Raw genomic sequence first — 14,578 nt, 5'->3', positions numbered from 1 at the left:
CCCTCAGTAGCCTTGACACTTCATCATGCCCATCCTGGCAACTGCAATCTTGATGAGTAATCAAAAAAACTGATTTTTAAGTATTCATTCATTCATTCATTCATTCATTCATTTTTGCTCCAGAAAAAAAAGGCTCAAAATTATGGCCACTGCTTTCTTGAAGTTTAACTTTCAGATAGTGTCCACTAGGTAGGGTCAAGTTTAGCTATTCTGTTCCTTGCAAGGGGCCTCACTTACAGAGCACCCCTCAAGCAAGGAAGGTGTCTGAGCCTCACACAGATCCTTTGAATTGTGTGTTTGTGTGTGTGAACAGAAACTTTTGTGCCAAGATAAAATGAAAGTCTGAAAGTATTTCCTTGACTAGTCCTAGTTTGTTCGTTTTGCATTCATGAATACACCCTGAATGAATATTACAAATACACTGTAAGTTGTAGGAAGATTACTAAATTATGGAGGAGATCTGAAATGTAACCACCAGAGGAGGAGACTGATAAAAGCTTTCAAGTTCTAATTACTTCACTAAATTATCAGTAAAATTCCCAAAGAATATGAACTCAGAAACTTCACACTTTAACATAATTCTAAGATTTTCTTATTAAGCCAAAGAGCATTGACTGAAACAATAGTGAAAATTCTTCATTTAAGAGGTTTTGAGTACCTACCATGCCAGGCACTGTTCTAGGCACTGAGGATATAGTAATGAAATAAAATTGCAGCCTCTTCAGAGTTTACATGTTAGTTGTGGAAACAAACAAGAAAAAAATAAACATATCAGGAGAAACTAAATCAAACTAAGGGATAATAGGGAGATGAGAAATTGTGGAAAGGTGTCATTATAAAATACTTAAGGGTCACTCAACAGACAATGCTTGTAAATAACAAGTAAAATGAAGGTTTTATTAGCCAAACACAAGAGATCCTGAATGGGAAAAGAAATGAGAGGTTTGTTTACAATAACTAAATACCCTGACGTGAAAGGCATATATTTTAACTTTTTTAAAATGAAAGATTTATTATGTTGAGGCTCCCCCTATCTGGCATTACTTGAAATGATCTGACGCCACCTTGTGGTAACTTGAATATTCATGATTTAATTCACGAACATTTTTCTGAACTCCGGTTCACAAGGGGTTGAGAGAGGGAACGCTCTCAAAGACGGTCATCAACAGGAATGCCAATTCGGGAAGGCAGGAAGCAGTGGACAGGTTTCTCTGGACATTTTTTCCAACGCGGTGTGACAATGGAACGGATCAAGCTAGGTCAGGATTAAGACCATCGAAGACTTACTGAGTATGCACTGTTCTACTATGCCCACGCCTGTATTAGAGGCTGCCATATGTATTATCTCAGTTAGTACTTCCCGAAGCGAGTAAACCAATCAACAACTATTAAGATAAGGAGTCCCTGCATGAAAAGCACAATGGCAATGGCATAAACAGGGTCACACGGATTTTCCAATCCCCACTCCACGCTAGGGACTCTCATGGAAGCAAAGTGGTGTGAACACCCAGGTATCTGCCCAAAATGCGTGCCATCTCTGAACCTGGTTCAGTGGATCATAAGCTGCAGTGGTACAAAAATAATTACCACATGGGGGGCTATGTACAGTCACCACATATGCCATATATTCTGGCTGACTTAAGGGATCTTCCAAGGTATACTTCATTTCATTTTGAACTTACTCATGAGTTTACTTTCTTTACCAAATGTGTAAACTAACTCCTCTTCCTTTTCCTGAGATACAAATCTATTGCAAATACCACAGTCTAACAAGGGTAAAATGGAGACTCTTCTACATTGTCATATACCTTGCTTTCAATTACTTTTTACACAGCAATGGGTAAGAGGCCTAAATAAGTAAATAAATAAAAGGTTAGAGGCCAAAAACTGCAAAATATTGGGTAAAAAAAGAAAATACACATTAAGACAAACACAGAGCTATGAAAAGTGAGAGGCCAAAAAATGGAGTCCATCCAATTACAGGAATTAACAGTCACTATATTTGTGGGAAGAGTTTCATGACGATATGGTTATTTACCTTTCTTACTTACAAGGGAAAATTATACAAGCTTCCATAAAGCCTACTGTTAAGAGTAAGGACTTTTTAAAATACCAACTTTCCAAAGGCTCAGAAGTTAATGCCTGCCTTTTATAATACCCCCTCCCAAAAGAGTCAATGACCTCCAAAGGAGCCATTGTGTACCAACTTCTAAATGGCATCCAAGAGAGCACAAGGAAGCAACTCAGCGACAGAGCTGTATTAGTCCTACAAAGGCCAAGAGGACCTAAAATAAGTCTGTATGTTAACATTTCTGTTTCATAAGCATTATGAGAATCTTTGCTCCTCAGGCTGCTTCCAAACATCCACATGCAAAGCAGGGGAGCTGCAGAAAAGAGATGTGGCATTTTAGTTAAACAAAAACATCACCAGGGACTGTGCCAAGTTTCCTTTATGACCTACATGCAATAGTCTATCTTAGAGGAAAGCAAAGTTGATTTTATACAAAGATCAAATGAATCATCGATTAGTCAAAATTTCAATGTTCGAGGACAAAACATTTTTAAGTCAATAAATTTCTGAATGCTTGTGCATGGGCCTTTCAGGACAATGGGATGATGAAGCAGAAAGAACAAAGGACAAGCAGACACACAGCCCATGATGCTGCCGTCTCTGGAGCCGGGGCGATGGACCACCAGAGGACACGCAAGGCCGTTCTGCCTGGGCCAACGACGTCACATCACCTTTCTTCATTCAAAAATGTCCTAATAATTGGCAATGACACAGTGAAGTTTCTTTGAGAGAAATAGCTTATAATTGTGACACAAAGGAAAAGCCTCGTATCTCAACATCAAATGCATACATAAACCAGATGCATTTAAAGATAAAAAGTCTACAAAATAACCGACCAGTACTCTTTCAAAAGTGCCAGGGTCGGTCTGGAAATTTAAAAAAATAGAGGATCTGTGCCACACTGGGGGAGACTAAGACAGGACAACTAAATGCAATATGGGATCCTGGACTGACTCCTAGACTGGAAAAAATGCTATTAGTTGACTACTGCCAAATCTGAATAAAGTCTGTAGATCAGTTAACATTTTATCGATGCTAATTCCCTGGCTTTAAAAACTATACAGTGGTTTGGGGAAGCTGGGTAAAGGCTACCCTGGAATTCTTTGTTTTGCAACATTTTTTAAGTCAAATTACAGTTGAGCCTTGAACAACAGGGGTTTGTACAGTGTGGGGCCACTTCCATGGGGGTTTTTTTTCCAATCAGGACAGTACTGTAAATGCATTTTCTCTTCTTATGCCTTTCTCAACATTTTTTTCTCTAGCTCTCCAACCATCAAAATACAGTATATAATATATATATAACATACAAGATATGTGTTAATTGACCATTTCATCTGTAAGGTTTACAGTCAACAGCAGGCTACTAGTAGTTAAATTTGGGGGGGGGGGGTGTCTAAAGTCACATAGATGCAGATTTTCAACTGTGTGGGGGCCAGTGTCCCTAAACATCATGTTGTTTAGGGTCAACTGTATTTCTAAATGAAAACTTAAGAAATAAAAAACAAAGTTAAAATGAAAATACAGACTGTTGGAAACAATTGAGTTTTAAAACCCCAGAGACTTCAGTCTGAAACCCATCTGTGAGAGTCTTGGGCAAAATGCTTTAATCTCAGCCTGCCTTAGTTTCTCCATCTGTGAAAATAGGGGGAAAAATCCATCTCAGAGAGTTGTCACAGAAATTAAAGGGAACAATTTTATGTAAAGTGTAACACCTGGCATCATGCAGGTTCTCAATAAACAGTAGCAGTTTCTTGCTGATGAAGAATGAAAGGCTACATTTTTTAAAACTCAGTTTCAGGACTTCAGTGCTTATCTTGCAATTTACTGTGGTGTGGTATTAAAGCATACTCCTAGTATCCATCTGCAAACTAAATATATGTCGGTGATGATTTAACAGTCATTAGAGGGGCACCTGGGTGGCTCAGTCGGTTGAGCGTCCGACTTTGGCTCAGGGCATGAGCTCACGGTCCGTGAGTTCGAGCCCCGCGTCAGGCTCTGTGCTGACAGCTCAGAGCCTGGAGCCTGTTGCAGATTCTGTGTCTCCTTCTCTCACTGACCCTTCCCTATTCATGCTCTGTCTCTGTCTCAAAAATAAAAAAACGTTAAAAAAAAATTAAAAAAAAAAAAAAAGAATCATTAGAACAGGGGCACCTGGCTCAGTCGGCTGAGCATCCGACTTTGGCTCGAGCCCCACATCGGGCTCTGTGCTGACAGCTCAGAGCCTGGAGCCTGCTTCGCATTCTGTGTCTCCTCTCTCTCTCTGCCCCTCTCCGACTCACACTCTGTCTCTCTCAAAAATAAACATAAAAAAAAAATGTTTTAATAAATAAATAAAATAAAAATCATTAAAAGATATTTCTTTTCCTAGAATAAAACTTCAAAGCTCATGCTTTCCCAATTCAGAGTCCATGTGACAAGAACTCCTGACAATCCCTCCCTACTAGCATTAGGGAAGGCATTGAGTCCGGAAAGTACTAGAGAGTACTGACATTTTTGAAAAGGCAACAAAGTCTTTCTAAGCACTCTAAAAGCTCTCATAGATTAATAATTAAAAATGGGGTGCCTGGTTGGCTCAGTCAGTGGAGTGTGTGATCTCAGGGTTGTGAGTTCGACCCCATGGTGGGTGTCGAGATTACTTAAAAATAAAATATTATTTAAAAAGATAGGATCCTTTCCTCACACTCTGTATCTGTAACATGACCCTGAGAAAGCATTTATCACAAAAATTAATGTATTTCCTCTGTCCCCTTGAGGGCTGGGGCCATGTTTTATTTATCTCATCTCCTAGAGGCAAAAAGATGCACAAACTTACTATAAGTGCCCATTAGTAGACCTAGGAAAAGTTTTACTACCAGTACTTTAACAGTTAAGAATCATCCTACCTTTTATAAACTTATTAAGCCACAACCACCAATAGGTAAGTTTCCAAGTACAGTTTATGATTTAAATAACATTTAAAAAACAAGTCAGAATTCAAATGTGCACCTTTATTCCTGTTCTTTCTTCTCTTTATTACTCCAAGTTGGTAAAGGTTTCTGCAGACTACTCCTCTCAGCTTTTTATTTTCAGGTTCATGGAATAAATGTAAGAAATTATTATTGTTAGTATTACTCTCAAGATTTTTAACAAGTACTGTACTTCAAAGGCACCTACTGTGTGCCAATGCATGCAACTATGTGTGTTATCCTCTTAATTTCCCCCAACAATTCCAGAACACAGTGACTATTATCTTACTCTGGAGATGAGGAAACCGAGGCATAGAAAAAGAGCTGACTTGCCCAAACTCACACAGCTAGAAGCACTCGGTCCCCCCGGCTGATGTCAGAGCCCGTACTCTTCCTGTTTGCACCATTCTGCTTCGTGTCGTACCTAATCTTCTTCTAGGAGAATTGAGGATAGGAAGATAAAAGAAAGACTATTACAGCGTAAGTAAAAAGATAAACAACCATTATGTTAAACGAGGCTTATCATTCATCAAAACATGGATTTTGGAAATATGGGTTTACCCCAAGTATTTCAGGAGCTCTGCAGGAAGAGATGTTCTACACAACTAAGTGTCAGATTTGCAAGGGAGAAAAGATAGGATCAGAAATGGAAACATTATTAATTGCCCAATCAACTTTCTACTCTAAATGGAAATAGCCATTCATAAATCGCCTTTATGAGTGTAAGGGTAAACACTCAAACCATTTGTTCAGCACATCAGGCTCCTGGCGAGAATAAACAAAACCCGAGGCCGCTGTGTTGAAGCAAAGAAATTATTTTGATCTGTCCATTTTATTACAATACCCTAAGTAAGGACATGTTACTGAGACCCACAACAACTTCAGTGTGAAATCACATAGGGCCAAATTCCTGAATAGTGCATTTCCTTATCCACTCAGCAAGGATTTGGTGAGCACCTACTATGTTCCAGGATCTCTTTAGGTACTTGTGATGCATGAGGAATAAATGGTAGAGTGTAAGCCCATGAACCTCACACTCTATTCACAATGATTCTTTGGCCTACAGCACAGAAAGAAAATTAACCTGAACAACTCTATAGTACAAAAAACTCTTAATGTCTCTGGCCTTATTTGAGAATAAACAAGAAAATCCAGTCAACACAAAGGCCCTCTGGGTCCTTTTTAATAACTTTAAGTTTCAAATACACAAAACTGAACAAGTGTTTGAATCTAGCTGGTGAACCCAAGCTCAGTAAACAGACTGGCGTGAGCTTGTTAGAGATGAGTGAGCTTCTAGACTGCTACACTCATCCATGCAACTTTGTGTTCTCTTTGTAGCTGGTTTTAAATAAAGAAAAGGAAACAGGTATAAGTGATAAGACCTAGAAAGGTAAGAGATCATACAAAGAAAGAAACCTAAATACACTATCAGGCACACTGACAATATACCTCATTGAAACTACAGTTTAGCATCTGATAAATAAACCATTTTGGGTTTCATAGCATAACTACATAAGAGTTCATTGGGAAACACTATATTCTATGAACAAAGAGTACTCTGCGGTGTTTGTTTTCAAGGTACCACTTAGCTTTGAAAGCATGTAGCTAATATTTTGCCTGTGGTATCCAACAGGCAGGTGTAAGAAGAGCAAACATTCCTCAGGTTTTAAAAATAGTAGTATATTATAACTTGGAAGGCAAGTCCTAACATACCAAAAGACGTAGATCAGTAGACTCTATTTAAAATAGAACATTCTCAGTGCTGAAGCAGCTTCAAACATACCATTGTGAAAAATCAGATTAAATGCCTCCCAGAGATCCTCATATGATTGTCCCTTCTGCCAAGTGCCTTCCTTTGAAAAAAAAATACATACAGACTAAAAGAAATATAAAAGTATGTTTAGCCAAAAAGATCATTCTTACTATCTTACACTTGTAAAAAGCTAACGCTTGTCAGACTGTTACACATTTGATCCTCACAACACTCCTAGGAGATAGGTGGTAAGGTACATGGCATTGCTGTTTCACAGATATGAAATTAAGACAGCAGGTTTGCTGTATAGAGTTGTGCATGTTGCTCACTGCACAAGGTCTTCCAATCTAGCAGGCCGGTGGGCACAGGGCTACAGCCACCTAGAGGAAGGAGTGCTGAGACAGAACAGGCACCAGACTTGGGCCCCCACACCCAGGAAATGGCTAAGAAGCCACAATAACCCAGTCTTCTAGCAATGTCTGCAGGTGCTGCTTGCCATCAGAAACTAAGGCCAAATGCCAGAAGCCCCAAGCTCCAAACAAGCCCATGACCCAGTTTTCAGCGAGTCTGATCCAGTTCAGACACTGTGCTAACTTTCCAGCACCAAAAGTGATGGACACTCCCCTGTGAAAACCCAACCACCTGAGCCAAGATAGACCCAGTGATGAATTTCCACTGAGTTTTCCCCTTATTATAATACTAAAAATCACCCAGGGATAGGAACTTAACACGCTAATTAGACACGCAACTCAAGAAGAAGCAAGAAGCACTGACCTTTAACTGCACAAGCCCCGCCCCCCCCAAAAAAAAAAAAAAAAAAAAAACAGAACAAAAGAAAAACCCACCCCTACACATTTGGACATCACCCTTTTCAGCCTAGGCCTCCTTAAAACCCTCCCAGACCTCTCCTTGGGAACCCAGCCTACAGACCCTGGGCTGTCTCCCTTCTGCTAGAGCCAACCCAATAAAGCTTTGCCAGGAACTCCCACTCAGCCCTACTCAATTTCTATGGTTACCCCAAGAGCCTGATTGGGTAACAGCCATTCTTGCTAATTTGCATAAATGCCCCCATTTACTTTCCACTAGCCCCATTTACTGGGAGCTCGTGGGGTCGACCACTAAGATGGTGCCTCTTTCTTTCTTTTTTTTCGATTTTATCTAAATCCAAGTTAGTTAACATAGAGTGTAATAACGGTTTCAGGAGTCTAATTTAGTGATTCATCACTTACATATGACACCCAGTGCTCATCCCAACAAGTGCCCTCCTTAATGCCCATCACCCATTTAGACCATCCCCCCACCCCACACCCCTCCAGCAACACTCAGTTTGTTCTCTGTAATTAAGAGTATCTTGCGGTGTGCCTCCCTCTCTTTTTCTCTTATTTTTCCTTCCCTTCCTCTGTGTTCATTGTTGTGTTTCTTAAATTCCACCTATGAGTGAAGTCATATATTTATGTTTCTCTGCCTTTAGATGATACCTCTTCTTAATTTGCACTAGAGCCTGATACAGACTGGTGAAAACTGTGTCCCTAGGCCACCCAAAAACTGCTTTTAAAGGGGAAGGCACAATGATGGCCATCCATCTACTGACTTCCAGTTCATGGCTTCAAGTAATGTAAGGCGAAAATTCTCACAGCAAACGGATTTATTGACATCTCATAATTTAGTGACTCACATAGCCCCTTCCAGGGATCTCTAAGGCACTCTCTGAAGGAGTGCTTTGTGAATATAGAATGGAAGTGTATGCGGCTCAGGAGTGGCTGAGCCGGTTGAGCGTCTGACTTCGGCTCAGGTCATGATCTCACAGTCCATGAGTTCAAGCCCTGCACTGAGCTCTGTGTTGACAACTCAGAGCCTGGAGCCTGCCTTAGATTCTGTGTCTCCCTCTCTCTCTGCCCCTCCCCTGCTCGCACTCTCTCTCTCTCTCTCTCTCTCTCTCTCAAAAATAAATAAATATTTTTTAAAAATAAATTTAAAAAAAAGAAAGAATGGAAGTGTAGTATCATCTGCAGTGCTTACATCGTTCCACTGCTAGGTCTTTTCTGAAAATGTTCTCCTTTCCCTGAAACCCTACCTTCCAAAATATCCTCCTCAGTCCTTATTTACTATGTGCCAGGCACTTTGCCAAGTTTTTTACAAGAAATCTTCCACACTGTAACTGAACGCAGCTAAGTGACTTCAGCTATAAGACACTGGCACACAAAAACCACCCAGCTGAGCCCAGTCAACAGAATTATGAGAATGAAAGGTCTACCACTGCTTTAATCCACTGCATCACAGGGGTGATTTGTTACACAGCAACAGAAACCTGAGACACTATATTCTCTCACTGTACCACACATCAAAGCTATACCCCTACATCAGGCACAACGGGTCCACCAAGATAAAATAAGTCCTGAGAATAGACAAAAGAAAACTGAAATTGGATAAAGAGCACAGCAAAGACGATTCTGGAACATTTTATCCCCTCACTAGTCATCGGAATGCCTATTATGTGGAAGGCAGCACAGCCTGGGGGACTAGGGGTGTAGACTTAGGATTCAGATGTGCTGAAATCTTGGCTCTCCCAGCTGCTGGCCATGGGAACTTGGAAAAGAGTCTCAAATCCTCTGAATCTCAGGTTTTCTACGTAATGAAATGGAAGTCAGTCCTAACTGCTTGCAGCTGCTGGAAGAGGTAAATACGATAATGTATGAAAGCCCTTCGTCCCTTCGTCCCCCTCTCTTCTTGCCTGAGAAAGTCCTACTCACACATCAGCCATCATTTCACACAGGCCATTTGTTTGACAAAGCCTTTCCTCATGGCCACCGTGCGGGACCTTAGCAGGCCTTCCCCGCTATATTTGGTCCCAGTAACATAAACTTTCTCTGTAAATACATATCATCAATTTTAAGTATGCATTCATCTGTTGGCCATTTATTAACGTCAGCCTCACTTACTAGACACCATCAGCCCCATGAAAAGAGGGTCTATCTGTTGTGTCCTACAACCGAGCCCAGTATACAGAAGAAAAGCTTTTAGCCCAGAAGCATGACCACATGAACAATACTCTCTAAAAGAGAGCATGTCATTGTGCTATGTGCTTCTGCAGGCATGAGTCTAATGAGAGAAAAAGAGATGTGCAGCAGTAACTATCCAATGCTGGAGAAGATAGTCAATGATTTTGATCTGGATCAAGTGCCCTTCCAGGTCTGACAAGGCAAAGATCAGCTCCTGAGGAGTGGAATCCAGAAGGCATTCCAAGGGAGCAGTGGCATTAAAGAATCCACACTCCCAACTTCCTAAGAAAAAATGGAGAGTTGTTGGGGTGCCTGGGTGGCTCAGTCGGTTGAGTGTCTGACTGTGGCTCAGGTCATGATCTCACAGTTTGTGGGTTTGAGCCCCACTTCAGGCTCTGTGCTGACACCTCGGAGCCTGGAGCCTGTTTGAGATTCTGTGTCTCCCTCTCTCTCAAAAGTAAATAAACGTAAAAAAAAAAATTTTTTTTTAAGGGAGAGTTGGCTGTTTCTCTTTTGGGCCCAGAAGTGTGGCTTAAGGCAAAGTCTACACTAGATCCACAATTCAAGCTTTCATTCATTTAGTCATTCATCAGTTATCCGATTTTTAGTGAGCACCTACTAGCTGTTAGGCACTATTCTAGATACTGAAGATCTATCAACAAGCTGACATTCTCCCCCAAAAAAGACTTCTATGGCAACACCATGTTACCCAGAGTCCTACAATCCTCGGCTTGGGTCCCAAACTGTATCACCTCCTCATGTGAAGGTCAGGTCTTATCACTTAAAAAATTAACTTCCTCGGGAGCCTGGGTGGCCCACTCCATTGAGCGACTGACTTCAGCTCAGGTCATGATCTTGTCATTCATGAATCCAAGCCCAGGGTTGAGCTCTGTGCTGAAAGCTCAGAGCCTGGAGCCTGCTTCAGATTCTTTATCTGCACACAGCCCCCCCTCCCCCCCCCCCCGTACTGCTCGCGCACGCGCGCTCTCTCAAAAATAAACAAACATTAATTTAAAAAAATTTAACTTCCTCTCCCCTTATCTCCCTTTGATGGCTTGTGGGTTGTATAAGGAGTGCACTGCTTGGTGGCTGCTACCCAAGGCAAGTTACAAGTCTGGCAAACCTTGTCTAAGAACATGAAAGCTGAAGGGGAACCTAAAATATCTTCTGATACAACACTCTTAGAAGCAGAAAGTGCGTCTGAAGAGAAGAGACGCTTGACCAAGTGAAGGAACTAAAGGCAGAGACAGACAAGAGTCCAGGAGTCCCAGCTCCCTGGCCTGGGTGCTTTCAATTTCTCAACGAAATTTCCCCTTCTACTACGATGAGCACAGTCCTCGGAGGAGCCCTGAGAAAAGAGGGCCACTGAACACCGAGACTGGGGTGGAGTTAGAGCGGCACAAACAACTACAACACTTTAGAGGCCTTCCATCAGTGACTTTCCATGAATTATCTCACTTGAGTCCTCGCAACTAACCCTTTCACTTAGTACTATTATGTCCCCATTTCACAGATCACAAAACCAAGGCACAGAGAGGGTAAGCAATCTGCCCCAAGTCTCCCACAGCCACCTCCACTGTGATGATAGAGCCACAATGCTGGGAAACCTAGGGTGATGGCTTCCACGGTCCCCACTAGCTTTTAAGGGGTCCATGAGGTACTAGAAAGATCCACAAGTCCTGTGCGGCCTCAAGCAGGCTCCAGAACTTGCGTTCCCTGCCACTCCGGGACAGGGTGTGAACGTGGCGCCGCGCACCACGAAGGGGAGCCCTCGAGGAAATCCACTCCCACCCCCGCCCTGCATATCCCGAGGCGAACCCCGCAGCTGGAGCGCGAGAAGGGGAGGGGTGGGGGGGACTCCCGCGGGGGGTCGGGGCGGGGGCCCGGACAGGGCCGGGCGCCCCGAGCGCGGACGGCTGGGCCAGGGCTCCCGGGTGCCGCGCGTCCGGGCCGGAGTGGGCGGGTACCTTTCGGAGGAAGCTGGCGACCACCTGCTCGAAGGGGTACTTGTACACCTGGCGCACGTCCACCGTGACCCCCATCCCCGCGCGCCGGGCGCCGGGCTCGCCCCGGGCCGCAGGCGTCCACACCCGCCCCGCCGAAGGGGCGAGGGTTTTTTTTTTTTTTTTCCTGCCTTTTCAAACTTTCGAAACTTTATTGTCCCCCCCCCGGAGAAACGGACAGGCGATCGCGCCCCGCCCCCTTCCGCCCCGCGGTGTGTGGGCGGCGGGGAGGGGGGAGCAGCTGCGGCGGCTTGGGGCCCGCGCGCACCTGAAGCGGCCCGCCCTGCCTGCAGGGCCCGTGACCCCACCTCTCCGCGCCGCGCGGCCTGGCCCTGAGCTCCGGTGCCGTCCCGCCCCTGAGCCTCGCACTCAGCAGCCCTAAGAAAAGGATCATAAATACGGAAACAACCACCCGCCCTCTGAGATTGGCTTGTAATCTAACCCCCCTCCGTGTTGCTGAGTCTGGTGTGACAAAGGTCAGCGACTGCGTGACTCACACGATCCCGGCAGCCGCCTCAAAAGCTGTAAATTGGGTCTCAAATTCGGTAAAAATTGCCCGTATCCCCAGGGAGTGTTCGGGAAATAATGGTGGCTTGGCACGTCCGGCGCTGTAAGGAAATTCCTATGCTCCTTAAAGTTGAAACACCATGAAGCCTTTGTTGCTACAAAGACGCACGAAAAGAATATGACCGCTTTTCACTGACCTGTACAGATTTTGCAAGAACGAGCAAGTGAATACACTTACTCAATAAGTTAGTCAACATATTCCTGGAAAGCTACTCCGCACGCCAAGCACTGTGGCGGGCATGGGCCCTGCTGTCAGGTGGGATGAGTGAGCCCGGCTATGTAACATCCAATGAACAAAATAGGAAAACAGACAGGATAAGGGATTAAGGTTATGGGACTGGGGCCCGATGTTAGCTAGCATGAATGAGGAAGGTCTCTGAGGTGGTGACTCTGACATTTACAAATTTATAATCTCGCTGGCCACCGACACACACAGTCATACTGGTGTTACAAATCTTACACCTGGGTAAATCCAGCTCTCCATTACTCACAGCTTCACTCCCACCCCTGCAAGAGACTGGAGGCAAATCTACACCCAATATAACAGGCCTCCTTTTAAGTTCATAACCACTAACCTCCAGGGGCCTTTTAATGGTGGACAAAAAAAAAAAAAAAAAAAAAAACCCTCCATTTCTCTAATCCACTAACTGTCCCACAGTCTTCTCACCTCAAACCCCCAACACTTCCCAACCTTATTCTCAGGCGACTACCTTGCTTCCTTTTTCACTTAGTAAATCGGAAACCTGCCTCTACCACATCTATCTACCCACCTGTCCAAATGCCCTGCCTTCTCTCCTACTTTTTGTTTTGTTTCGTTTTGTTTTAAGTAGGCTCCACTCCCAGCAAAAACACAGGGCTTGAACTCATGACCCTGAGATCAAGACCTGAGCCGACAAAAAAAAAAAAAAAAAAAGACCTGAGCTGAGATCAAGAGTCCAACTCTTAACTGACTGGGCCCATCCAGGCGCCTCTCTCTCCTATTCTTGTGTGTGAACTGCCAGCACTTAGTTTGGGGCCAGTTTCTCCACTTGACCACTGAATCCAGCAGTGGGCTAGCAAATGGTTAACCAACAGCTCTCCTTTAAAAAAAAAAAAAAACACCAGAGACCCCTGGGTGGCTCAGTCTACAGTCGTCTCAGGTCGTCAGTCATCTCAGGTCGTGATCTTGTTGTCTTGCCCTGCATTGGACTCTGTGCTGACACCTCAGAGCCTGGAGCCTGTTTTGGATTCTGTGACTCACTCACTCTCTCTGTCTCTCCCCCGATCACTCTTTCTCTCTCTCTCCCTCTCTCTCTCTCTTTTTCTCTCTCTTTCAAAAAATAAATAAACATTAAAAAACAACCCAGACAAGGCCATGACTGCTAACAATTGCAGTTTCTGCTGTGTAAATACTCCCACCAACGTGGTGTCACAAAACGTGGGGTTAGGAAGACAAGTGCAGGAAGGCACTAGTGGTGGCATTTCCACAATCCACATGTAGTAGACATAACTGCAAGAACATAGTTAATGGAGCCAATGCAAACGTGATAAATAAGAACAAGCCTGGAGGTATCACAATTCCAGATTTCGAGATCTACTACAAAGGTATAGTAATCAAAACAGCATGGTACATACACTGTTGGTGGGAATGTGAATGGGTGCAGTTACTGTGGAAAGCAGTGTGGAGGTTCCTCAAAAAATTAAAAGTAGAAATACCATATTGGGGGGCCTGGGTGGCTCAGTCGGTTGAGCATCTGACTTCAGCTCAGGTCACGATCTCGCAGTTTGTGAGTTGGAGCACCACAATGGGCTCTGTGCTGTCAGCTCAGAGCCTGGAGTCTGCTTTGAATTCTGTCTCCCTCTCTCTCTGCCCCTCCCCTTGCTCACCCTCTGTCTTTCTCTCTCTCTCAAATAAATAAACAAATAAACATACATTAAAAAGAAATACCAAATGATCCAATAATTCCACTATTGGGTATTTACTCAAACAAAATGAAAACACTAACTCAGAAAGATATATGCACCCTATGTTTATTGCAGCATTATTTATAATGGCCAATATAAGGAGGTAACCTAAGCGTGCATCAATAGACAAATGGATAAGGAAGATGTGCCGTGTACACACACACACACACACACACACACACACACACACAGGGATATCATGCAGCCATAAAAAAAAAAAAAAATGAGATTGTGGCATTTGAGACAACATGGATGGACCTACAGAGTATTATGCTAAGTGAAATAAGTCAGACTGA

The 14,578-nt window shown here is 43.5% G+C and overlaps 1 protein-coding gene across 9 annotated transcripts in view; it reads right to left on the bottom strand.

Moving 5' to 3' along the window:
* The window catches only part of PRELID2 (PRELI domain containing 2), a 184,412-nt gene extending 172,504 nt beyond the window's left edge, over positions 1-11,908 (bottom strand). For 2 of the 9 annotated variants that reach the window (XR_008423862.1, XM_053907380.1), the window contains exon 1: positions 11,736-11,908. Coding sequence is in view for 2 of the 9 variants with exons in the window: in XM_053907380.1 (XP_053763355.1) it covers positions 11,736-11,810 (75 nt within the window). In the remaining 7 variants the exon portion in view is untranslated. Of the gene's footprint in view, positions 1-5,056; positions 5,127-5,359; positions 5,452-6,799; positions 6,870-11,735 lie in introns of all 9 variants that reach the window. The other 7 variants (XM_053907383.1, XM_053907382.1, XM_053907384.1 and 4 more) reach the window with 7 other exon arrangements.
* Positions 11,909-14,578: the final 2,670 nt, after the last annotated feature.

This window comes from Panthera pardus, unplaced genomic scaffold (assembly GCF_024362965.1).
Source record: "Panthera pardus isolate Hobbes unplaced genomic scaffold, ASM2436296v1 HiC_scaffold_2, whole genome shotgun sequence".
In the NCBI taxonomy this organism is placed as follows: Eukaryota; Metazoa; Chordata; class Mammalia; order Carnivora; family Felidae; genus Panthera; species Panthera pardus.
Note: the sequence above shows the minus strand (reverse complement) of the source record. Positions and strands in the feature narration are given on the sequence as shown.